The sequence below is a fragment of the Macaca thibetana genome, chromosome 7 (genome assembly GCF_024542745.1).
Source record: "Macaca thibetana thibetana isolate TM-01 chromosome 7, ASM2454274v1, whole genome shotgun sequence".
Lineage (NCBI taxonomy): Eukaryota > Metazoa > Chordata > Mammalia > Primates > Cercopithecidae > Macaca > Macaca thibetana.
The window spans coordinates 7673554-7700700 of NC_065584.1; the positions used below are offsets into that span (position 1 = coordinate 7673554).

The 27147-nt window shown below is 40.1% G+C and overlaps 1 protein-coding gene across 9 annotated transcripts in view; it reads right to left on the reverse strand.

The window, feature by feature from the left end:
• Positions 1-27147, reverse strand: part of EML1 (EMAP like 1) — a 209710-nt gene that overhangs the window by 87293 nt on the left and 95270 nt on the right. For all 9 annotated transcript variants that reach the window (XR_007727182.1, XM_050796683.1, XM_050796678.1 and 6 more), the window contains exon 2: positions 5105-5287. Coding sequence is in view for 8 of the 9 variants with exons in the window: in XM_050796683.1 (XP_050652640.1) it covers positions 5105-5287 (183 nt within the window). In the remaining variant the exon portion in view is untranslated. The remainder of the gene's footprint in view (positions 1-5104; positions 5288-27147) is intronic.

Sequence of the window (27147 nt, forward strand, 5' to 3'; positions counted from 1 at the left end):
CAGCTAATGACAGAAACAAAAGAAACTACAGTATGTTCTATCTAAAAGAGCAAGAAAGAAAAGATGTTTTTCTGTAAATTGCCAATTTGTAAGAAGAAAGTGCAGTAGACAAGAGAAAAAGCAAAAGTTATTTGCTCCTTAATTTTGGTTAACTAGGATACAGAACTAAGTTAATAATTCATTAATGCCATCGACTGCCAAGAGCTTAAAAATTTTAATTTGTCAGTTGCACCTACCTAATAAAACTTGTGAAGAGACCGTAACATAATATTTCACACAATGATGTGCTGAATATAATCTAATGTATTTGGCATACTTTGCAAATCAAATTAAACCTTGAAAAAAGATTTTCAAATTATATTCATGTTTTAAATATTTGGTTTAATGTGAATAATGCTAACTTATGGAATATTGCTAGAGGCGTGCACAGCGAGGCAATGCAGATGGCAGAAAGAACACGTCAGCCGGGCCCTGGGGTCCAGTCCCAGATTTGGCCCTTGCGTAGCCTGACAAATCACTACACCTCCCAGAGGCTTCACTCTCATCTATAAAATGGGCACAACGACACTTGCCTCACAGAAACGTGGAGGGGTAAAATGAGCTAATACATCCAAAATGTCTGCTGCAAAGTCCAGCCCTTGGTCAATCAATACCTGGTACCTATGAATAGTATTCTGAATATCAGTGTTAAGTGCCAGTGTAGCACAGGCTTCTCACAGCTAAAAATCTGTAGTTGGCTTTTGACAGTGGTTGCAGAGGCTGTGTTCTGAGGCTAGAGGGTTTCGATGTCTTGGAATGGCAGGACTGACTTGCTTATTAACCTCTCCAACAGAAGCCTTCTGGTTATATTTAGTAATTCTCTGATCCATTAATTAATGAAGCCAATATTATTATAATTCTTTGATCTTCTAATTCATAGATCCACTATTGATATAACCGATTTTAAAAGTTGCAAAGGAATATTAAAGTATTTCATATTAAAGTACTTTAAAAGGGAAGCTGCCTAACTAGTCTGAACAGACAAGCAAAATTTCAAATGGGAAATATGAGCTATTCACTGGGTAATGCATAACAAAATAGACGATCCCAGATACACGGCACAACTATATTTTCATCTACATTTTACATGTTAAAAATCCCTGCGCTAACATGAAAATCAGCTGTGTGTGTATACAATGGATTGCTTGAACTCCAAACGACTCCCTGTCTTCTTGAAAACACATGTGAGTGAACCCCTGGCCTCCTAACATTTGCCATGAACCCTGCTGTTGACCTCAGATTCAATGGAAAGAAAGAAGTGATTTTTTAGAACACAAATTCCTTCTGCTTATTAAGAAATACACACCACAGAACATTTAGAAACTAACTAAAAGTATTTAAAAATTCATAATCCTATTACTCAGGAAAAAACCCATGAATTACTTTTGCTATACAGTACTTCATTCCAGTCTTCTTTGCATAAGTTTTGTCTATTTAGTTGAAACGATACAGCATATACAGTTTTATAGCCTGCATTTGACTCTGTAATGCATAAGCATTTTCCCTCTTGTACCAGTACCACAAACATTTTTAAAGACCACAAAGCATTTAATCATATGGAGGCACCATCATCTTCTGGCCATGCCCCTACTGCTTGCTGCTCCCTTATTGTCTCCCATCCAATTTTTCTCCATTGTGCACAGTACTGCAATGAATTCCCTTATTCATCCATCATTTGTCTGTATTTACACTCACAACAGCAGTATCTAAGGGGTCTGTTCACTATATTCTGCTACCAGAGTATTGCCCCACTCCAACCGCAACTCTGAAAAACTCTTAAAAAATATCAAAGGAAAAGGAGAAAACAGAGTCTGGGGAGCTCACAGAGACTGAGGAAATCCTAAGACCCAAGGCAGTCTTCTCAAGGGAAAGAAGACCTGGCTAACTGGGGCAAGCAGGCCAACGGCAGGGACAGGAGAACAAGTGACAGCTCCCTCTCTACAGAATACCTATCCACAGGCCCAGCACATTACAGTGGGCCACAATGTCTCCCCATTTCAGGAAGCCTTGACCTTGGTTGTTACCGAATTATTTCCATGAACCTGCAGTTCTCATCATTATACTAATCAAGGCATATGAAGAATGATACAGTCAGTCAAAGCTTAGAGGTCATGATAACATTCTTCAGAGAAGTGGAGTATTGTTGTGGAAAGGAATCAGAATGATTATCTATGGCCCCACAGGTACTACTGAGGCCAGTGAGTGTTGACTGCAGCCTAAAAACTAGGCAGCGGCTGCGGCAGCAGAAAGACATGCATTCTTCCCGCATAGGCTTTGAGCAGGACCCCCAGAGAGTACCTGCCTGCTTCTTGGTGGCACAGCCATCCCCAGCACTGGGCAGACAGCAGAAGCTGTACACCCAAAGCTCAACATACTGAGTCAGCCCTGAGCATTAAAAAACTAACCCTGGGGGAGAAAATCACTTGATATTTAAAAATAAGAATGCAGGTCAGATGCAGTGGCTCACGCCTGTAATCTCAGCACTTTGGGAAGGCAAGGCAGGCGGATCACCTAAGGTCAAGAGTTCAAGACCAGCCTGGCCAACATGGTGAAACCCTGTGTCTACTAAAAACACAAAAAAATTAGCTGAGTGCTGTGGCGTGCGCCTGTAGTCCCAGCTACTCGGGAAGCTGAGGCTGGAGAATCGCTTGAACTCAGGAGGCGGAGGTTGCAGAGAACCAATATCACAACACTGCACTCCAGCTTGGGCAACAGAGCAAGAACCTGTCTCAGAAATAAAAATAAGAATGTCAGTGTCCAGGCTACTTCAAGTCTACATGAGGATGGCAGGTCAAAATATTATGAAGTGATAATTGTGTGGCCACTTAAAACCAAAGGGGATTCGCCTAAAATCCATCTCGCCTAAAAGATGCCCCACCACTTCAATCACGACCACAGAGGGCCAGCTCTAAACACAGACAGTGGTATGGGCACCAGTTCCCAAGTGCCCACATGGCAGCTCCCTCAAAGATGAGCACAGCCAGGGCAGCTGCTGCAGGCACACCCCTCCTGCAGGCACACCCCTCCCATGGGCACACCCCTCCCACGGGCACGCCCCTCCTGCCCGTTTCCACTGTCCTCTAATTAGCTGCACAGAAAGTAGGGAGCCCAAGGTCCCTCCATTCAGGGATGCAGCCCACTCACCTGCTTTCTTGTGAATCGTTTTTTCCACTTCTTGGTGTGACCTTCTGGCAACTAAGCTTTGATTTACTTTCAGTTAGGAAAAGAATGTTTATAAAGAAATATCAGATGACTACGAAAAAATTTATTTTTCTGTGCAGTTATGAAATTCAAACGTCATTCTTAATCAAGAAAACAAAACTCTTGGGCACGCCCTGTTATTTTCTTCCCGTAGTTTTCTAAAAATAAGGAAGTTTCAGAAGTCTGAAGTTTTATATAAAGCAGCACCTTCAAATGTACCCTTTCAGACACAGCAGTCATCAGATTTATTTGTGGAAAGCTGGGTAGGTCAAGAATACTTAGAATAATGCGGTTTATATTTAAAATACCTGAATCACTTTGTAACTCAGAAGGAAAAAAGATTACTTAAAATGATTATTCAAAATGCAGACATCAGCCCAACAGGTGTAGCCATCTCACACGGAGCTGGTGATAACTACCTGGGACGACAAAGAAACTGATTTCTTCCCACAGATATGTGGAAGTGCAGCCAAGAACTTGAGAAAAAAACTCAAAGACGCAACCTTAGACAGTCCTCCCTCCTGACTCCAAGGAAAATACACATTAACTGTGAAATAATTTGTTAAATTGAAATAACAATGACAGGTAGTCCTTTTGTTGTTTTTGTTTTGAGATGGGGTCTTGCTCTGTTACCCAGCTGGAGTGTAGTGGTGCTCTCTGCAGCCTTGGCCTCCTGGGCTCAAGCAACCTCCTACCTCAGCCTCCTGAGTAGCTGGGACCACAGGCACTTGCCACCACACCCAGCTAATTTTTAAACCTTTTGTAGGGATGTGGTCTCACTATGTTGCCTAGATGGGTCTTGAACTCCTGGGCTCAAGTGATCCGACCGCCTCAGCCTTCCGAAGTGCTGGGATTACAGGCATGTGCCACTGTGCCTAGCCAATGAAAGGTATTTTTAAAGGAACATCTAAATGTTGTAATCTCAAAAAACGTTTTTGCCAAAGGCATCTCACAGCCAAGACGAATTCTCTTTTCTACAGTTAGTCACGAGGAAGAATGATTCTGGCTAAAGATGAACCATGCGCGAGTTCACGCGGACATGAGGGCGCCAGCTAGCAGGACAGAAATTGTCATGAGGCGTTTTAGTTCCAAAATTGTCTAATTGTCTAATTCCATTATCTTCTAAGAAGATAATGACAAAATTATTTAACACAAATATTGCTTCTTAATATCTCATTGCCAAGAGCCACGGGGACATGAAATGATGACTTAAATTTGCGAGGACAGAGCTCTGTAGCAGGTGATGTCCTTGCGGACAGCAGAGGGGATTCAAAAGGAACAGAGGGCTTTGCGTGGGAGCGGCTTGCTCTGCAGCTAGAAGAGGGGAAAAGCTAGTGATAACACAGGATTCTGAGTTTCTGAAAGGAAGGCCCACCACCTCTGCACCCCCAGCGCTTGGCTCAGAGCTTTGAATGTGGCATATGATCTAGTGCTGCTGTGCTGAACTGAATTATAGTATATGTTAAGTACATATAAAGAATAAGAGTTTTCAAAAAACAAGCTAGGTAGAACAACCTCCAAAAGTGGCCCAAAGGACCGTAGTTCTTTCTGCAAGCTCTCTCCATCCCAGAGAATCTTGATAAAAAACTGTTCTCAGTGGTTCATTTGGACTGTTCCTTGCTTGACTCAACAAGCATTTAATGATCACCTACAAATGTACATCACTGGGCTATACAATTCACCAACATCAAGCCCCAAAATACTATCATACTTCATGTGATTATGTTGACAGTGCTAAGATTGTTTTCTTGTTATTCTAAGTTTTGATTCTCTGTCAATATTAAAGAGCACAATGTGTTTGCTAGAGCAAGATTCTACCTTGAGACCAATTCTACTAAAGTTCCTGTGTCACTCAAATGCCCACCTTTGGTAGGTCCTTTCCTGTTAAGCACGGCCTGCTGTTCCTCAGTAATGTTCAGCCGCCGAACCACATCAGCTAGAGCTGATTTGAGCAGCTGGATGTCGTCTTCTTGCATCTGGACTCTCTGCTCCAGTGAAGCAATGCGGTCCGTCACCTCCATGCTACTTGCAGCAGAAGCGCTGTCATCTAAACCAAAGAAAGGATCAAGTGAGTTTCAAGTGTTCCCCGGAAATCAGATCGATAAACATACTCTATATAGCACATTGTTTTAAGCCCATTCTTTTAACATAATAACACTTACGGACTAAAGATACTGCTCTTACGCAGAAATCATGTGAAATCTTTAGCTGTGTGTAACTACAGCTCTTCATTCTACAATGGTCTTTTCATTCTCTACATTCGCACTCTTCATTTTAAAGTGTGGTTTTAATTGTCATTATACTTTTCCACATGCAGGCCAACTTGTTTTCAGCAATACTGCAGAACCTTAGCAGTGGGAAGTCTACTTCAACTTCCCACATATGGGAGAAACCCAGTCTGCATGGTCTTCTAGCTTCTGCTCCAACTATGTTAACTGACAGGTAGGTCATACAATCACAAGGCCACCCTATCCATTGGTCAAGACTCTGAAGGATAAAGCAATATGAGTTTGGCAAGCGACCCTTACAATTATGGTAATCATATTTTCTGACATAGAATCATAATTCCCAACTCCTTATCAGGGTCTGTAAAGCTCTCCATGATCTTCTCGCCTCTCCAATCTCATTTGACATCATTCTTCCCTTCACTTACTGTGCTCTCCAACCACAGAACCCAGAGAGCACTTTGGGAGGCTGAGGTGGGCAAGCTGCTTGAGCTCAAGAGTTTGATATCAGTCTAGGCAACATGACAAAACTCTGCCTCTTCAAAATACCAAAAAAAAAAAAAAAAAAAAAAAAAAATTAGCCAGGTGTGGTGGTTATGTACCTGTAGTACCAGCTACTCAGGAGGCTGAGGTGGGACAGTTTCTTGGGGCCCAAGAGGTCAAGGCTGCAGTGAGCTGAGATTGCGCCACTGCACTCCAGCCTGGGTGACACAGCAAGACCCTGGGTGACAGGGTTGCCCAGGCCGGAGTGCAGTGGCGCAAAAACAAAACAAATGGCCAAAATAGCTCAAATTTAATGAACCGAAATATACAATTACAGGCCAGGTGCAGTGGCTCATGTCTGTAATCCCAACACTTTGGGAGACCAAGGCAAATGGATCACCTGAGGTCAGGTGTTCAAGACCAGTCTGGCCAACATGGTGAAACCCCATCTCTACTAAAAATTCAAAAATTAGCTGGGTATGGTGTTGCGCGCCTATAGTACCAGCTACTTGGGAGGCTCAGGTGGGAGTCTCATCACTTGAACCAATGAGCCAAGACTGCACCACTGCACTCCAGCCTGGGCAACAGAGCAAGACTCTGTCTCAAAAAAAAAAAAAAATATATATATATATATATGTACACACACACACACACACAAAATTACAAAATACTAATCAAAGACGAAGCAAAATAAATGCAAAACAGCCCACCTCAAGGCACATTATAGTCAAACTGTTGAAAACCAAAGATAAAGAACAAACACCAAAAGCAGCAAGAGAAAAATGACATATTAAATACAAGAGAACTGCAGTCTGATTAACAGCTGACTTATCATAAACTACGGAGACCAGAAGAGAGCGGAACTACATCTTTAAAGTACAGGGTGAGAAAAAACTAAATCCAGAATTTTACATCCAGCAAAATATCTTCCAAGAAAGCAAGTAAAATAAAGACATTTTCAGAGGAACAAAACCAGAAAGAATTAATCACCAAAAGACCTGCACTGCAAGAAATGCTAATAAAAGTTCTTTAGGCTAAAGAGAAATTGTATAAGATACAAACTCAGACCCTAAGAAAAAAATGAAGAGCACTGGAAATGATAAATACCTGAATCAGTTCAAAGACTCATTTTTTTTCCTTTTTCCATTTTCCTTTTATGTTATCATGAAACCTTAAATTTTTTTTTTTTTTTTTTTTGACAGGGTCTTACTCCATTGCCCAGGTTTGAGTACAGTGGTGTGATCACAGTCACTGCAGCCTCCATCTCCTAGGCTCAGGTGATCCTCCCACCTCAGCCTTTTGAGGATCTGGGACTACAAGCGCACCCCACCATAACTGGCTAATTTTAAAATTTTTTATAGAGTCAGGGTCTCACTGTGTTGCCCAGGCTGGTCTTGAACCCCCGGTCTCAAGTGATCCTGCTTCGTCCCCCCAAAGTGCTGGGATTACAGGTGTTAGCCACTGCACCCAGCCTTGAACCTTCAAACTTCTAAAGACAGAAATTAAAATATTGTCTTATAGGGTTTATAATGTATTTTTATGTAATACATATGAGTACCATAACATAAAAGATGGGGTAAATATGGATCTACAAGTTGCAAGATTTCAATATTTTATATGAAGTATACAACATTATATGTGGTTTTTACTGATTTCAATTGACAAAAATTGTATATATTGTATATAACATGTTTTAAAATATACACATACATTGTGGAATGGCTAAATTGAGCTAACACATGTACTACCTCACATACTTATTTTTGTGGTGAGAACACTTAAAATCTACTCTCTTAGCAGTTCTCAAGAATACATACATGTTATTAACTATAGTCATAATGTTGTACAATAGATCTCATGTAAGTAGTTATTATTAACTGTAAGGGGTTAGTATTAACCATAGTGGAAAAGTCACAGATGTTTATTGCAATCCCTCATAAATGACTAAAGAATAATGCAAAGGAGTGTAGCTAAAAAGCCAACAGAAAATTTAAAATGAAATTCTATATTCAAATAATTCAAAAGAAGGAAGGAAAAGAGTAACAGAGGTACAAAAAAGAAAGACAAGTAAAAAATAAAATGCTAAACCCAAACCTAGTATAGCAATAATTATATTACATGTTACATTAAACCAGTAATTTCATTAAACATACCAATTAAAAGGCAGAAGTCAGAATACATTTTTTTTTAAAAAAAGCAAAACCCACTATATGCTGTCTACAAGAGACACACTTTATTTTACTTTTTAAAAATCTTTTTAAATTTATTATTGTTATACTTTACATTCTAGGGTACATGTGCACAATGTGCAGGTTTGCTACATATGTATACATGTGCCATGTTGGTGTGCTGCACCCATCAACTTGTCATTTACATTAGGTATATCTCCCAATTCCATCCCTCCCCCCTCCTCCCACCCCATGACAGGCCCTGGTGTGCGATGCTTCCCACCCTGTGTCCAAGTGTTCTCATTGCTCAGTTCCCACCTATGAGTAAGAACATGCAGTGTTTGATTTTCTGTCCTTGCAATGGTTTGCTCAGAATGATGGTTTCTAGCTTCATCCATGTCCCCACAAAGGACAGGAACTCATCCTTTTTTATGGCTGCATAGTATTCCACGGAGTGTATTTGCCACATTTTCTTAATCCAGTCTATCACTGATGGACATCTGGGGTGGTTCGAAGTCTTTGCTATTGTGAATAGTGCCACAATAAACATACGTGTGCATGTGTCTTTAATAGCAGCATGATTTATAATCCTTTGGGTATATACCCAGTAATGGGATGGCTGGGTCAAATGGTAATTCTAGTTTCAGATCCTTGAGGAATTGCCACACTGTCTTTCACAATGGTTGAACTAGTTTACAGTCCCACCAACAGTGTAAAAGTGTTCCTATTTCTCCACATCCTCTCCAGCACCTGTTGTTTCCTGACTTTTTAATGATTGCCATTCTAACTGGTGTGAGATGGTATCTCATTGTGGTTTTGATTTGCATTAAGAGATACATTTTAAATACAAAGATACAGATAGGTTGAAAGTATATGAATGGAAAAAATATATACCATGGAAACAATAAGCATAAAAAGGCTGGATGTAATATCAGATAAAATAGATGTCAAATAAAATGTATTACCAGAAATAAAAAGGGCCATTTCATAATGAAAAAAGGGTCAATTATCAGAAAAACACAACAATCATAAACATATGTGCCTAATAGAGCTTTAAAATATATGAAGCAAAACTGACAGAATTAAAATTGGAAACAGACAATTCTATAATTTTTCCCAAAGATTTTAATGTCCCTCTCTCAGCAACTGATAGAACAACTAATTTAAAAAATCAGTAAAAGCTTGGGCAGCATAGCAAGATCTCATCTCTATAAAAAATTTAAGGCCGGGCGCGGCTGCTCAAGCCTGCAATCCCAGCACTTTGGGAGGCTGAGGTGGGCGGATCATGAGGTCAGGAGATTGAGACCATCCTGGCTAACACGGTGAAACCCTGTCTCTACCAAAACTACAAAAAATTAGCCAGGCATGGTGGTGGGCGCCTGTAGTCCCAGCTACTCGGGAGGCTGAGGCAGGAGAATGGCGTGAACCTGGGAGGCGGAGCTTGCAGTGAGCCGAGATTGCGCCACTGCACTCCAGCCTGGGCCACAGAGCAAGACTCTGTCTCAAAAAAAAAAAAAAAAATTTAAAAACTAGCTGGGTGTGGTGACACATGCCTATAGTCCCAGCTACTTGGGAGGCTTAGATGGGAGGATCATTGAGCCCAGGAGATCAAGGCTACAGTGAACTATGATCATGCCACTGCACTCTAGCCTTGAAAACAGAATGAGATTCTATCTTAAAACAAACAAACAGGCCGGGTGCGGTGGCTCACGCCTGTAATCCCAGCACTTTGGGAGGCAGAGATGGGCAGATCACGAGGTCAGGAGATCGAGACCATCCTGGCTAACATGGTGAAACCCCGTCTCTACTAAAAATACAAAAATTAGCCGGGCGCGGTGGCGGGCACCTGTAGCCCCAGCTACATGGGAGGCTGAGGCAGGAGAATGGCGTGAACCTGGGAGGCGGAGCTTGCAGTGAGTGGAGATCGCGTCACTGCACTCCAGCCTGGGTGACAGAGCAAGACTCCATCTCAAAAACAAAACAAAACAAAAAAACAAAAAACCAGTACAGACACAGAATGTTTGAACAACACTATAAACCATGTTGACTTAATTGATAGGTAGAGAAAACTGTAGCTAACTATGGCACTGCATATGGCACATTTTCAGGACACATCATATTCTGGGTCATTAAACAGATCTGGATAAATTTAAAGATTGAAAGAGTATGTTCTCTGACTACAATGATATTGTTAGAAATCAACTACAAATATTTGGAAATGAAGCAATATATTTCTAAATAATCACTGGATCAAAGAAGATATCAGGAAAATTAGAAAATATTTTAATCAAATGATAATGAAAATGCAACATAGCAAAATACATGGAATGCAGCTAAAGCAGGGCTTTGAGGAAAACTAATAGCTTTAAAACCACTGTTTTAGAAAAGGAGAATCTTGGTATCTGAAAAGGTCAACAAAATGTAAGCTCTATAAAGCAGGAATCTTTTCTGTTGGTTCACTACTCTGCCCCTCAACCTAACACACAGTGGGAACTAAATAAATATTTGGTAAATTAATGAATAATCAGGTAAATGAGTGTCTCTTTTGAAGCATGCATTAAATTAGTTGTTAGGGATAAAAGATGATTGGCTCACACAGCTATCCTTAAGAAGCTCTCTGTCTAATGGAGAAGACACATGCCTACAAATTCCTAAAATAATTTGATAAGTTATATAAATATACAAAGTGATAAGTGAACAAAGAAAATATTAGTTGTATTTGGAAAAATGGGATCAAGCAGGGGTTGGCCTTGAAGAATAAAAATATTCACCAGGGCCAGGTGTGGTGGCTCATGCCTGTAATCCCAGCACTTTAGGAGGCCAAGGCAGATGGATCACCTGAGGTCAGCAGTTTAAGACCAGTCTGGCCAACAAGGCAAAACCCCATCTCTACTAAAAATATAAAAATTAGCAAGGCGTGGTGGCACACACCTGTAGTCCCAGCTACTCAAGAGGCTAAGGCAGGAGAATGGCGTGAACCTGGGAGGCGGAGGTTGCAGTGAGCCGAGATCGTGCCATTGCACTCCAGCCTGGGTGACAGAGCAAGACTCTGTATCATAAAAAAAAAAAAAATCACCAGGTGAAAAAGAATGGCATTCCAAGCAAAGGAAATAAACAATTTAAACAAAAATGCAGAAATATGAAAACATATGGAATAGTCAGATAATAGTAAGTGGCCTCTGACATTGAAATCTGTCACCTTGTAACTTCTGGTTCCTGGATAAATAATTCTGTCTTGCCCTTAAATTCAGACTCTGTCAATTTTCTAAGTAACAGATAATTGTTTCACACATAGAAATAGTTTTCAAGTGTGTCTATGGCACTTCTGAGAGAGAATAACAGATATCTATTAACCAAGAGAGCCGCTAAGCTCTTACAAAAAAATAATGTGTAGGTCTTTTTAAAACTATGTCTTAAGCATACCTCTTTAAAGAAATAAAACTATAAAGCAAGAACAACTTGTAAATATCCTTTTCTCACGCTCCTCCTCTCCTAGATCTAAATATACTATTCTTTATGCTCGCAATGTAGGATCCATACTGTTTGTTAGGAGTACTGGTGGGGATGTGTGCGTGTCCTCTTTTTCTGTTTCTCTCTGTTGAATGAGAAATATAAAGAACTTTACAAACTCAGCAGTGAGAAAAACAACCCAATTTTAAAAATAGGCAAAGGGAAAAAATGGGCAAAAGACTTAAATAGGCCACCAAAGAGGTTATACAGGTAACAAGCAGGCGCAGGAAAAGACGTTCAACATCATTAGTCATGATGGAAATGCAAATTAAAACTACAATGAGATATCCCTACACATCTATTAGGATGGTTAAAAGTAAAAATGCTGACAAAACCAAGTGCAGTGAGAATATGGAGCAAATGAAACACACTCTCCCCGACTGCTGGTGGGCACATAAAGTGACACGGCCACCCTGGAAAACAGTTTAGCAGTTTCTTATAAACACACATTTCCCATATGACCTAGCAATTCTGAAGTATTTGCTCTAGAAAAATAAACACATATTCATACAAAAACCGGTACGCCAATGTTTACGGTGGCTCTGTTCAGACTTGATAGAAACTACAGACAACTCGAAGGCCCTTCGACTGATGAATGGAGAAACTGTGGTGCGCTCACACAATGGAATATACTCAGTAATAAAATGGGATGAATGACTGATACACAAAACAACTCGCGTGGGTCTCAAAGGCATTATACTGAATGAAGACAGCCCATCTCAAAATATCTGTTATGTGCTGTATTATTCCATCTATATTACATTTTCCAAAGTCAAAACTGTAATGAAGGAGAATGGATCAGCGGTTGCCAAATGTTGGGTTGGGGACACTGCAAAAGGGAATTTTGGAGGTAATTGGAATGTTCTATATCCTTAGTGGTGGTTGATACATTAAACTATACTGTGTTAAAATACATAGAATTATCTCAAAAATGACAGTTTTTATTGAATGTTAACATATAAAATAAAGTAATTTTACGAGTTCAAGTAACATAAGGTCCACCTGTTGGTTTTGCCAATTTAGAAGTTATTTTTGCTTGTTGAGATTGGTTGCTATTATACTATGAGAGCTCAGCAGAGAAATAAAACTAAGTACTTGTTGGTCAAGGGAAAGAGACTGTCCTTAAGTGCTATATAACTTCTTGTGAATGGACAGTAGTTCTGTGGAATTTCTTCATTTGTCCTTTGACTTTGGATAGGAGGGAAAGAAAATCTCACTTCATAATGTCAAGCCACTGGGAGAGAGAAGTGGGGAAGATAAGAAGGTATTTTATATCTGTCTTCCCTCTGAGGAGTAATTAAACAGTTCTGTGAAATCCTCTAACATGTGAATGAAAGAAGGCAGGGTCAGGTTCGGTGTAACAACCATTGCGTAGGACGCTGGGTCAACACACGCCTACCTGGGAAGGTCTCTGGCCTCAGGAGGAAGGCAGGGAGAGTTCTACTAAGGTAGAAGACATTCCAGAGCTAAGTCAGTGTTGACAGCGCTAGCAGAAGAGGCATAGACTTTAGTCTTTAAGAGCATGGACTATGGAGTCAAGCTACCTGGGTTCAAATCCCAGCTCTGCTACTTACTAGCTACATGACCTAGGACAAATTACCTAATCTCTATCTGCCTCTATGTATATAACAGAGACAACAAGAGTATTTCACAGGGTTATTATAATATTAAATGAGCTGACATATGTAGAGTACTTAGAATACATTTTAGCATATAGTATATGTATAAATAAATGTAAGCTGTGATTAAGGTATTGTCATTATTGTTGTTGTTGTTGTTTCCAATAAAAATTACCAAAATAAATCCAAGTTTAACAAAATTCCTATGTGCTGTCTCAACAGTTATGCAAATTGGCACTGAATAATTAATTAGAAATTAGTGTTTAATTAATATTTGCTTTTTAAGTCATGAAAGAATCTGTACATAGAATCACGCATTTATGTTTTTCTTTAGCGATAGTGTCTCACTCTGTTGCCCAGGCTGGAGTGCAGTGGTGCGATTATAGCTCACTAGAGCCTTGACCTGGGCTCAAACAATCCTCCTATCTCAGCCTGCTGAGTAGCTGGAACTACAGATGCACACCGCCACATCTAGGTAATTTTAAACTTTTTATAGAGATGGGGTCTCATTATGTTGCACAGGCTGGTCTTGAACTCCTAGTTTCAAGCGATTATCCTGCCTCAGCCTCTCAAAGTGCTGGGGTTACACAGGCATGAGCCACCACACCCGGCGGTGTGGTGAACTGTGCGTTTCTGTGACATTTTGGGGTTGTTCGTGTAGACAGCAGCTTCTAGAGAAGGCACACACTCTCACTGCTGGGACTCAAGCACATTTACTGTGGCTGCCAGCACAGGACTGAGGAGGAAAACAGTGGTCTCTGGAGTATAACCTTGCATTTTCAAATTGGTATTATAAAACAACATGCAGAGTAAGATAAGACTGGCCTGCTCCCTCTACTCAAAAACTGTAGCATCACTGTGGTCTCAGTGGCTTTAATGAAACTGCATAAATCAGAATATTTAAATTATATTGCTGAATTTATACAGGAAAAAGTTTAATTTCAATATTTTAATAAAAACCTCCGCCACCTCAATATTTGCCTTCAGATACAAATGGTTAAAAAGTGAAACATCAGATCTGCTTACAAGAGCCCTCATTTGTGAGATTTGCTGAAGTTTTCCCCATGACATAATCCTAGTGCTGTTCAGATCCTGCCAAAATCACTGCTTTAACCTGTAATGGATTTTCTTCCTTCTGTTTCTGCAGGTAATTAATCTGAAGAATATGACTGGGAGACTTCTTGGCAGCAGCCTTAGCTGTCTGAGGTTCTTAACCTTCTTGTGTACAGAAAAGACCAGTGTTGTTCAAATGACTTTACACTTCAATTAAGCTGGGGGAAAAACTGATTAGCATAATGAAAAACAAAGCCTAAAGCTTGCTTTAACCAACACAAACCATTTGAACCTCTAAACATTTCACAGGATTCCATAGCACAAGATGTGAAATTTCATCTGAATTTCATCAAAGAAAACCTCAGGTTGGGAATGCAGCACCAATAAAACCTTAACAACTTATTTATTTTAAAGTCATTTTTGTTCCTATACCTCTCAAATCTATCTGTGGAGGTCATTAAAACAGTGTCAATAATTGAGCTTCAGCTTTTCTCCCCCCAAGTTTTTACATTCTTGTCTATTATCACTTTATAGTGTTAGAGGGAGGTTTGAAGAAGACAATATTCTCTAAACTTTTACCTCTTGGGTTTTCTAAAACTTCTGTGTGAACTGGAGCTCCGGTTGGGCTGGGCACCTGCTCCTTTCCCGATCTGTTTACATATGGCAGTGTGTAACTGTGTCTGTGGGGCAGTGTCCCTATCTCAGTAGCAGGGAATGATCTCCCAGGTTGCGAACCCGTGGCACACGCTGGCTCTTTGGGCACAGGGTAGACAAGATTCAATCGGAGGGAAAACTGAACCTCCAGTGGTGCAAGGCATTGATGCGGATGTCTTAGCTGGCCAACCACTCTGAAAGCCACTCTGCAGCCTCTGCCAACAGCCCTTCTCAGGGCTACATGTTCCAACTTCGCGGCATTTTGTCAAGGGCCAAACACTGTTGAGACTAGCCTACTAAGGGTTACCGATACTGCCCTGTCCAGGTCCTGGGGCTTTAGAGGCACAACAGAGAGAGCACTGATTTGGGATTCAAATTGAGCAGTAGCCAATTCCTAGATCTGTCCCCTATTAGCTATGGGACCTAATACCACCTGCCTTCTGACGTTCCTGCGAAGATGAATGTTAACGTGTATGAAACTTCTAATACTCTGATGGCATACAGACACTCAACACAAATGGTACTTTAGCCTTACTAGAATCCACTGTTATGAATATTCCTGTTTTGTTTATGAGAGCAAAAAGCAAACATTGATCTTCAGTGAAATCAATGATTAACAATAATTATTGAACAAATTCTGCAAATACTGTGCAGTTTTCTCTCTGCAGCACCTCTGGCCAAGTTGAGAAAATGTGATGTTAGCCTTAAGATAAGGCATGGTTTGGCTGGGTGCGGTGGCTCACGCCTGTAATCCCAGCACTTTGGGAGGCCGAGGCGGGAGGATCACGAGGTCAGGAGATCGAGACCATCCTGGCTAACACGGTGAAACCCCGTCTCTACTAAAAATACAAAAACTTAGCCAGGCGTGGTGATGCGCACCTGTAGTCCCAGCTACTCGGGAGGCTGAGGCAGGAGAATGGCGTGAACCTGGGAGGCGGAGCTTGCAGTGAGCCGAGATCGCGCCACTGCACTCCAGCCTGGGTGACAAAGCAAGACTCCGTCTCAGAAAAAAAAACAAGATACAGCATGGTTTGATGCCATATGAGCCCTCTCACTTGGCAGCACATGACCAGAGGCAAAAGGACAGGCCAAGTGTTACCTCCTACAGCCTCCAGCTCCAATTTGACTCTCATGAGAACCCAGTCAAGCACCAGCTTCTTTCTGAGTTTCAAGGGATGCCATGGGTCTGGACAGCCCCTATATCACCCCCAGTTTCAGAAGCAAAAAGAAGACCTTGTAGCTCTGCTTTTACCATAGGTCCTCATGTAGCTATTTATGGATCTGACTTTGAAGTTTAATCACTTTTTTTCTTACTGTAAAAAGCAGAACAAAAGGGTCTCCGGTAACATGATGTGTATTATTCTATTAAAAGGTGAGAGAAGCGTGCTTTTTTCTCCATTCATGTGATTATCTCACTATCTAGGGTTAAAAACAAGCTCGACTCTGCAAATCTTCCGGTAATACTAAGACATTGTTATCTGAGTGATATTCCTGGAGGTTAAAGGGGCCTAGTAGTTTTAAAAGGTTAACTTAGAATCTGTTCCCTTTATCTTGAGATGGTCTTACTTTCTTTTCTTTAATTATTTAAAATAATGATAGCACCAAAACAACAACAGCCATCCTTGATTCACCAGCTGCTGTGTATTGGGGTCTAAGCTTTGCAGCGCAGTGTCCCCACGCCCAGTGTCCGCATGCCACACAGTGCCCTCCCACGGAGGTGCCGTCCTCATGCCACAGGTGAAGTAGGAGAACCTGAGTTTCTGGTCCACCTTGCCTAAGGTTGCACGGCTAGAATGTGGCCAGCCGAGGGTGAGCTGTGAGTCTAAGCTCTTTTCACCATGAGTTCTCCATCCAAATGACAGGTATTAATTTCAGTGAGATTTCCGTGGTACTAAGTAAAATAGACATAGAATTTTTACATCATTTTGCCTTTTCCAAAATATTACACAAATGCTATTTAGAAAAAAAATCTTATCAGATTTAGTAGTTTAAAATCAATCATTTAAACAATAACAAATAACTCTTTGCTCAATAATTTGCAGAGAAACATCTCACATAAAGCAGACTTTCCATATTATACGTTGTTCACAGAATAGTTATACTCTATTGTTATATTCGGAGTCATTCTATTAGTATCCAATAGCAGAAGAAACATACAAGCAATCAGTACAGAGAAGCAATTAACTGTCATTGCTCTTGTCACCTGCAGGCCTGGATTTTGGCCTTGCTGTCAGATTTGCAGCCCTGTGTACCACTCCTGGCTAGGCTCCAGCTTTATTTCTGTTCTCAGACTCCCAGTTCTCCTTGGATCATCGGGGTCAGTTAGGAACCCTGCGTCCTGCTCACCCCCAAGCTGGACCTGCCACGAGAGCTCTGGCTCTGACATTCATCATTTCATAGAAAATGACAAGCATCGATCCCATCTCAAAATAAACCTGTCTCAAATGAAGCTCATGAACTAATGTTCACATGATTGAATCTTAAAGAGTTCTACAACAGCCCTTGCCTGATATAAAAATGTTGTCATCGAACATTGATTAAAAGAACTTCAGCAGAGCCTCTTGAACCTGGAAAGAAATGGCATAAAGATCTTTTACAAGCCTTAGGTTGGATAATGGTGGTGATGGAGATTAGAAAAAATACTCAAGATCACCCTAAGAGGCAACATGTGACTGTGTTTACCTTGGATGACATGGAGTTTAAAGGAAACAAACTTTCAGTTTAATTCAGTACAATGATATTCAGCATCCTTCTGGGGCAGACCTAGTGCTGGGCAATGCAGTTAACCCTGCGATCTTCCCAATCCAAGGGCACTCAATCTAGCAAGAAGAGATTGGCCAATAAATAACCATAATAGAAATGTAGGAACACAGACGACAGATCAAATCAACAGCCCCCACCCTGCCCCAAATGTTACATCCCAGAATCACAAGCTTGCCAAAAAACAGTATGAGGACTAGACAGATAAAGATCAAAACACAGGTGAGTACAGAACATAACTTCAGGCCAGTTACTAGATTTCAATTAACGAACTGTAATTGAAAACAAAAGAGGAAAAATAAGAACAATCATCTGTAGAAAGACTGGCCATGAAATTCTCTAGTTGAGTATTTAGGGAATTTATTAATTACCTTATCTTGACCTATCCTGGACTCTCATTTCATTTTGCCTAACCACAGTTATCAAGTCAACAAGGACTTCCCGTGGAGCCCTGGAGACTTTGAAATCTTTGGAATGTTTACTAAATGCTACAAACATGCATGCACACATGCGCACACGCACTCCCCAACCTGTGCAGAAATGCTCTTGTTTCTGTCAGAAACTAAAAGACCTGGGCACTTTTAAGACTGTTGATATCTTTCCCCTACTCCACTTTACAGTTTTAAAGTAAACAAGAGATCCTACAGCTGAGCAGAAAATAAATTCCTGATAATGTGTAAAGCACTATGCTTTAACACTTGGCCTTTTGCTATGAAGTGCAGTAGCTGCACCTCACCAAGGGCAAGAGTGGCTCACCCAGGCTCTGGGACAGCTTGGATGGGAGAAAGAAAAAAAAAAATTACAGCTTTTTAACAATGATCCTGGCAAGGCACATGAGGTTGCCAAATCTTAACCATGAAAGGAAAGATTAAAATTATGCAGATGGGGAAGGGGAGAGAAGACAAAATAATGAGCATTAGAGTGAAACGTGAAAAAGATCTAAAACCGTCAGTCTAAATTTTATTTTACATGGAGAATATTGCAACTTTCACTTGTTACATCTGTCATACATTCTAGATAAGATATCCTCACTTTATAAGCTGACTTAACAAGAGGTATCTAAAAAGGTAGCTTTAATGATTTTTCATTTTATACCATGGTTTCAAAGTCTTTCAGCAAAAAGAATAAAATAAAAGCTATTGTTATCTAAATTTTTTCTACTAACTTAGTACAATTTTTTTTTCTATTTAAAGTACTATATGGTTACATCATCCAAAAAATTAGTTGTCTTCCTGACTTAATAATTTGATTAGTTTCAGACAATATTCCCCTGCATAAAAGCCTGTCCTTTAATAGTTGAGATAAAAATTACAAAAGTACAGTGTAGCCAGGCATGGTGGCTTATGCCTGTAATCCCAGCACTTTGGAAGATTGAGGTGGGAGGACTGATTCAGCCCAGGAGTTCAAGACCAGCCAGGGCAACATAGTGAGACCCTGTCTCTACAAAAAATTTTAAAAATTAGCCAGGCATGATGGTTCCAGCGACTTGGGAGGCTGAGGCGGGAGGATTGCTTGAGCTGGGGAGGTTGAGGCTGCAGTGAGCTGTGATTGCACCACTGCTCTCCAGCCTGGGCGACAGAGTGAGCCTCTCTCAAAAACAATAAAACAGCAACAAAACAAAAAGTACAGTTCAAATGGTTTAAAATCACCAATGGGGCCAAAGCCAGATACCTAGTTTTCCAAGAAAAACCTTTCTAAAACAGGGTGGTGGTACTGCTTCAGGACAAAACAATAGATACGTTCGGCTATGGAAGATATTAAAATACCCAAGTTTTTATTGTAGAACTTGTCTTTTAGGTTCCTATCAAAAGGTGGAGCTACAACGGTTTAAGGTTAGAATCTACAGGAAAGTTTGAGTTCTAACCTCCCATCCACATTCCTTGTTACTGGAAAACATTTTTTTAATCCTTTTTGACATTCTGTAGCTACTTTTTAAAAAGTGCCATCAACTTCTGCTTCCAGCCAAGATGGAGTAACTGTGATTAGATTACCATCCTACCTTAAACAGCTAAAAGAACAGACAAAATATATTAAACATCAGCTTTCAAATACCTGGACACCAGACAATGAGGAGGAGTGATCAATGAAACATGGTAAACGAAAGAGGTGAACCCTAGGACTAGCCCAGCAGAGAGTCTGGAGAGTTTCCAGGATGTGAGGCAGAGAGGGAACCCAGGTAAAGCCTGAGTCTCCCTAAGTTGCTGAGACGCATGGCCAGAAGTCCAGGACAGCCCAGACTATTGGGGTTTGCAGAGAGAGTAATGGAGAAGAGAGCACTGCAAAGAGAAAAAACTTTAGAGATCTGGAAATAATACCCCCGCCCCACCCCCCCACACCCTGCCCTCGAGTCTTCTGGTGAGTATTTATCAGCATTTACATATGAGGAAATTACCCAAGACTGAAAAAGAAATCATCCAACAAAAAAAAAAAAAAAAAAAAAAAAAATTAGAACAATTACCAGAGCTCACCCAGAGCTAGAAACAGTCCCTGATGCCCTGACACCATCAGGCAGAGTGGAAAAACCTCATACTCCACAGCCTCATGGAAGGAGAGAACTCAGAGGATGTTGCCCAAGACTAAACCCTACTCTGGTCCGCGGAACAAACTTAAGAGCAAGACCAAAAGGATCCAAATGTCTCCAGGTAACCACCCGCAGTACAAAGCTCCAAATATTTATGGGAATTCAAAATATCCAGCACCCAGCAAGGCAAAATTCACAATGTCTGACCTCCATGAAAAAACAACTGGACATTTAAAGATGCACAAAAATATGGCCCAAAATAAAGAAAAGAATCAACCAAGCAAAACTAACCCAGAAATAACACAGACAATAGGATTAGTAGACAAGAACAATTAAATAGTGATTATGACTATACTATATACATTCGACATCATACTGCAAGTCCTAGCTAGTGCAATAAATCAAGAAAAGGAAGTAAAAGGTATACAGACTGGGAAGGAAGAAACAGAACTGTTTGCAGATGATATAAATGTCTATGTAGAAAATCCCGGCCGGGCGCGGTGGCTCAAGCCTGTAATCCCAGCACTTTGGGAGGCCGAGACGGGTGGATCACGAGGTCAGGAGATCGAGACCATCCTGGCTAACACGGTGAAACCCCGTCTCTACTAAAAATACAAAAAAAAACTAGCCGGGCGAGGTGGCGGGCGCCTGTAGTCCCAGCTACTTGGGAGGCTGAGCCAGGAGAATGGCGTGAACCCGGGAGGCGGAGCTTGCAGTGAGCTGAGATCCGGCCACTGCACTCCAGCCTGGGCGACAGAGCGAGACTCCGTCTCAAAAAAAAAAAAAAGAAAATCCCAAAGAATTGACCAAAAAAAACCTCTTACAACACTGTTACATGATACGAGGTTAACACAAAAAAGTCAACTACTTTCCTACAAACCAGCAATGAACAATTGGAATTTGAAATTTAAAACACAATGGCATTAATAGTACCAGAAATGAAATAGGTGCATATAAATCTAACAAAATATTCACAGGATTTATATGTAGAAAACTAAAAAATAGTAATAATAAAAGAAATTAAAGAAGTTCTAAAGAAATGGAGAGATATTCCATGTTCATGGATTAGAAAACTCATTACTGTTATGATGTCAATTCTTCTCAATTTGATTTACAGATTCAATGCACTCCCAATCATAATCCCAGCAAGCTATTTTATAAATATCGACAAAGTGAATTTAAAGTTTATATGCAAAAGCAAAAGACCCAGAATAGCCAACACAAAACTGAAGAAAAGTAAAAAGCTGGAGAACTGACACTACCTGACTTTAAGACTTATGAAGCTATAGTAATTAAGACATCATGTAATTGGTGAAAGAACAGACACACAGATCAACGGAACACAGAGTCCAGAAACAGACCCACACAATACAGTCAACTAGTCTTTGACAAATGAGCAAAGGCAATTAAACAGAGAAAGGATAGTATTTTCAGCAAATGGTGTTGGAAGTATTAAATGTCCACATGCAAAATAATGAATCTAGACACAAACCTTATACCTTTCACAAATACTAACTCAAATTAGATAGAAAGGAAAATTAGAAAGTATTTCTAACTGAATGAACATAAAAACACAGCATATCAAAATTTGTGAGATGTCGCTTAGAAAGAAATTTATGTCACCCAACATCAAGATTAGAAAAGAAGAAAGGAGAAGGAAGTAGGGGTAGGCGGATGGGGAAGGAATGATTTCAGCATCCACTTAAGAAAACCAAACCTTCAGGAACCCAAAGTATGCAAGAAAAAAGGAAGCAATATGCATTAGAGCAAAAATCAATGAAACAGGAAAAACACTGGAGAAAATTGATGGAACAAAAAGCTAGCTCACTGAGAAAATAAATAAAATTTGCAAACCTATAGCCAAATTGATCAAGGGAAAAAAAGAGAAAGGACATAAAATATCAGTATCAGAAATAAGAGAACTGACATTACTACAGATAGACAGATATTGAAAGGATAAATATTTTTAAAAACTTTATGCCAATAAATTCAATAACTTAGATAAAATATACACATTCTTGAAAGAAAAAAAAGTACCAAAGCTCATGCAAGAAGAAACAGATCTAAAGAGTCTTATTAAAGAGATAGAATTTGTAGTTAAAAACCTTTCCACAGGCTGGGCACGGTGGCTCACACCTGTAATCCTAGCACTTTGGGAGGCCGAGGCAGGCGAATTGCTTGAGCTCAGGAGTTTGAGACTGGCCTGGGTAACAAATAAAAACCACATCTCTACAAAAAAAAAAAAAAAAAAAAAAAAAAAAATTAGCTGGGTGTGGTGGTGCACATCTCTAGTCCCAGCTACTAGGGAGGCTGAGGTGGGAGGATTGCTTGAAGCCAGGAGGTAGAGGTCGCAGTGAGCCAAGATCACTCCACTGCACCCCAGCCTGGGCATCAGAGTCACACCCTTTCTCAAAACAAAACAAAAACAAACACAAAATATTTCCACAAATCACTGACAACCTCACTGGTGAATTCTACCAACTATTTCAGGAAAAAATAATATTAATTGACACAAACTCTTTCAGATAACTGATAAGGAGGAAATATTTCTCAACTCATCTATTAGGCCAGCATTACTCTAATATCAAAATCAGACAAACACATTCCAAAAAAAGAAAACTTCAGCCCAATATCCTGCATGAAAATAAATGCAGGCTGGGCACAGCGCTTCACACTTGTAATCCCAGCACTTTGGGGGGCCAAGGCAGGTGCATCACCTGAGGTCAGGTGCTCGAGACCAGCCTAACCAATATGGTGAAATCCCATCTCTACTTAAAATACAAAAATCACCTGGGCAAGGTGGCGTGTACCTGTAGTCCCAGCTACTCAGGAGGCTGAGAGAGGAGAATTGCTTGAACTGGGAGGCGGAGCTTGCAGTGAGCCGAGACTGCACCACTGCACTCCAGCCTGGGTGACAGAGCAAGACTCTGTCTCAAAAAAAAAAAAAAAAAAAAAGCAAACATTCTTAAAATTTTAGGAAATCATTCAAATATCAATGTAATCTGTATTTACAGACTAAAAAAGAAAAATGAGGTAATCAGGTCAATAAATGCAGAAAAAGCATTTGACAAAATCCAATATCCATTCCTGATAAACACTCAGTAAACTAGGAATAGAAAAGGACTTCCTCAATCTGATGAAGGGTGACTATAGAACACTTACAACAAATATCATACATTTCAATATTATCTTGGAGGTTTTAGTCAGTGAAAAATAAAAAGAAATATAAGCTCTCTAGATTAGAAAGGAATAAGTAAAACTGCCTTTGTTTGCAAATGACATGGCTGCCCGACTAGAAAATCAAAGGAATCCACAAAGAAGTTACTAGAACTAATAAGTTTATCAAAGTTGTAGGATAGAATATCAAGACATAAAAATCAATTGTATTTTTATACACTTGCACCAAAAAATTGGGACTATTTACATTACCAAAAATATGAAATGCTCAGGGATAAGTATGACAAAAGATGTTCAACATCCACACAACAAAAAGTAACACTGCTTTTACTCTCAGAAAACACTGCTGAGAGAAATCAAAGAAGGCTTAAATAAACAGAGAGATATACTGCGTCTGCGGATTGCAAGACTCACTGTTGTTAATTACTGTTAAGCTAACATTTTTCCCTACAGAAAAATTTAATGTATAGATTCAATGCAATCAATAAAAATCCCGGCAGGATTTTTGTAGAAACTCAGTAGCAGATCCCAAAATGTATATAGAAATGCAAAGGACCTAGACTAGCCAACACAACTTTGAGAAAGGGCAAAGTTGAAAGACTTAACACTGCCCAACTTAAGTGACAGTCATCAAGACAATGTGGTAATGGTGTAAACAGATCAACAGAATAGAGAGTTAAGAAACAGACCGATACATTTATGGGCAACTGATTTTTACCAAAAGTACAAAGGCATTTCAGTAGAGAAAAGACAATCTTTTCAACAAATTAGGCTGGAACAATTGCATATCCATACCCACACACACAAAAGAACCTCAATCCATACATTGCACCATATGCAAAAAATTAATTCAAAATGGATCACAAACCTAAAAGCAAGACACAAAACTATAAAACTTGTGGAAGAAAACTGAGGAGGAAATCTTTATGACCTTGGTTAGGCAAAGATCTCATAAATATGACAGCAAAACCCGAATCCATAAAAACAAAACAAAACTTACTGGGTACTTTGCTCACTACCTGCGTGTCAGAATCAACCATACCCCAAACCTCAGCATCATGTAATATAACAACCTGCACGTGTACCCCTTGAATCTAAAATAAAAGTTGAAATTATTTTTTAAAAAAGAAAAAATGGTAAATTAGATTTAAGAACTTCTGCTTTTCAAAAGACACTGTTAAGACAGTGAAAAGATAAGCCACAGAACAAGAGAAAATATTTACAAATCACATATCTGATAAAGAACTTGTATCCAGAATATATGAAGCACTCTCAAAGCTCAACAAGAAAGTAAATAACCCAATTTTAAAATGAGGCAAAAGATCTAACAGAGACTTGGCCAAAGAAGATATACAGATGGCAAATAAGCATATCAAAAGGTGCTCAACATCATTAGTCATTAGGGAAATGCAAATTAAAACTGAAATGAGTTATCACCTCGCGCCCGTTAGAAGGTCTGAAAATAAAAAGACGGACCACACCAAGTTTTGGTGAGCACGCGAATCAGCAATTGCATCTCTGACACGGCTGTGGGGATGTCAGGTGGTACAACCACTTTGGCAGACGGCTAAACACACACCCACTATTGAGTCCGGCCATTCCATGCCCAAGTATTTCCCCAAGAGACATGAAAGCCTCTCTCCATACAAAGACATGGACACAAATGTTAAAAGCAGCTTTATTTGTAATAGCCAAAAACTACTGGGACATTTGGGAAACAGCCCAAATGTCCATCAACAAGTAAATGGATAAACAAACTGTGGTAGGTCCATACAATGGCACCCAGCGATAAAAACATATTAACACTGATACAAGCAACAGCACGGATGAATATCAAAATTGTGCTGGCTGAAAGCAGCCAGAAAATAGAGTACATTCTGTATGGTTCCAGTTACATAAGATTACACAAAATGCAAACTAATCAATAGTGACAGGTCAGTGGTTAGAGTGGAGGGGGGCAGGGAGGGCTGACAAAGGGGCACAAAGAAACTTTAGGGGCAGTGAACATCTTCATTATCTTGATTGTGGTTATGGTCTCATGAACATATACAGATGTCAAAACTTATCAAATTGTTCATTTAAATATGCTCAGATTATTATAGGTTGATACCTCAAGAAAGCTTTTTTGTTAAGGGGAGGAAGCAGCAAAGAAAATCGCATCATTCAGTAAAAAATCAAAAGAAAAAAAAAGTGTATATTTGTTAATGATTTCAGCAAACCTACTCAACTGTTGGAAGATACCATAAATCCTTCATGGAATGAGGCAGGATATTAAAAATAAGAAAATATTCAGTTTGGACAAAGAAAAAAAGATGTATTGAACTGTGTTTGGATCTATAGGTTGCAGCAGATTTTTTTCTTAATGAACTAGTTCATTTAAGAAAAGAGAAAATAGTTATATTCCAGGCCAGTACTACTACATATTTCAGCAGCCAGCACAGAAGTGTATGCCTCCCACCATTTTACTCTCTTAGAATAGCTTTCAAAATCCCACTGAAAATTCCTCATGCCAGATTCCACACAGGATGAGAAGCCCTGGCCCACAGCTGCTGATGCAGCAACAGGAGTGATGCCAGTGAGCCCAACGATGCGGGCAGGGGTCCCCTACCAACGCCTTTCCAGGGTACCTGTCCCCGGTCCCTGGAGCAGCTGCACTTTCTTCTGGCTCTCTTTCCATTATAGTTCAGGGAGTGAGACTACGACTGGATGATCAATGGAATCATTTTGCGGAATATTCAGATCTACCCAAGAAAACATTTGCCTTTCCACTTCAAAGCCATGCTCCAAATCCCACACCGAAATACACCGGAAAACACTGCTCAGAGTACGTTAACAAAACATTAGCACTTTTCAAAGAGCATTCACATAACACGAATTGACAATCTAGTTCTCTAATTTTTAAAATACACTTGAAAAGGATCTGAGTTGTTGAATTTTCCAGAGTGAAAATTTGGAATCCAGAGAGGCACTAGAGGGCCCTTAGATGACACAGGACAGTATTCTTGAACCAGGTGACACTGGTGGCTGAGTTTTAAAGAATCAAAAGGAGTTGGTCAAAGAGAGAAAAGGGGCATCTGACAAAGGGCCCGGTCTGGACAGTGGTCCCACATTATCGGCATTCTGATTCTTTGAGTACTATTTGAAGTTTAAACCAAAACGGGCACAGTGGCTCACACATGTAATCCCAGGAATTTAGGAGGCTGAGGTGGGCGGATCACCTGAGGTCAGGAGTTCGAGACAGGCCTGGCCAACATGGTGAAACCCCGCTCTACTAAAAATACAAAAATTAGCTGGGGGTGGTGGCGGGTGCCTGTAATCCCAGCTACTCGGGAGGCTGAGGCAGGAGAATCACTTGAACCTGGGAGGTGGAGGTTGCAGTGAGCCGCGATCGCACCACTGCACTCCAGCCTGGGTGACAAGAGCTAGACTCTGTCTCAAAAAAAAAAAAAAAAAAAAAAAAAAAAAAGCAAAACATGATGTTACAAAAAGTGCAAAAAAAGCCAAGAAAGCAGGAGGGAAGAGGAATCAATGATTAAAATAACATTGTCAATCCAGCACCGTCAGAGAATAAGCTTCCTAGAAAGCCAGGTATTAGCAAGGGTCCACCCTTTCAAGTAGCACCCTTTTTTCTTTCAACTATTTTGTTCAATAACAAAAAGATAAACAACCCAATTTCAAAATGAGCAAAGACCTTAAATAGATGTTTCTCTAAGAAGATATACAAATGGCCAGTAAGC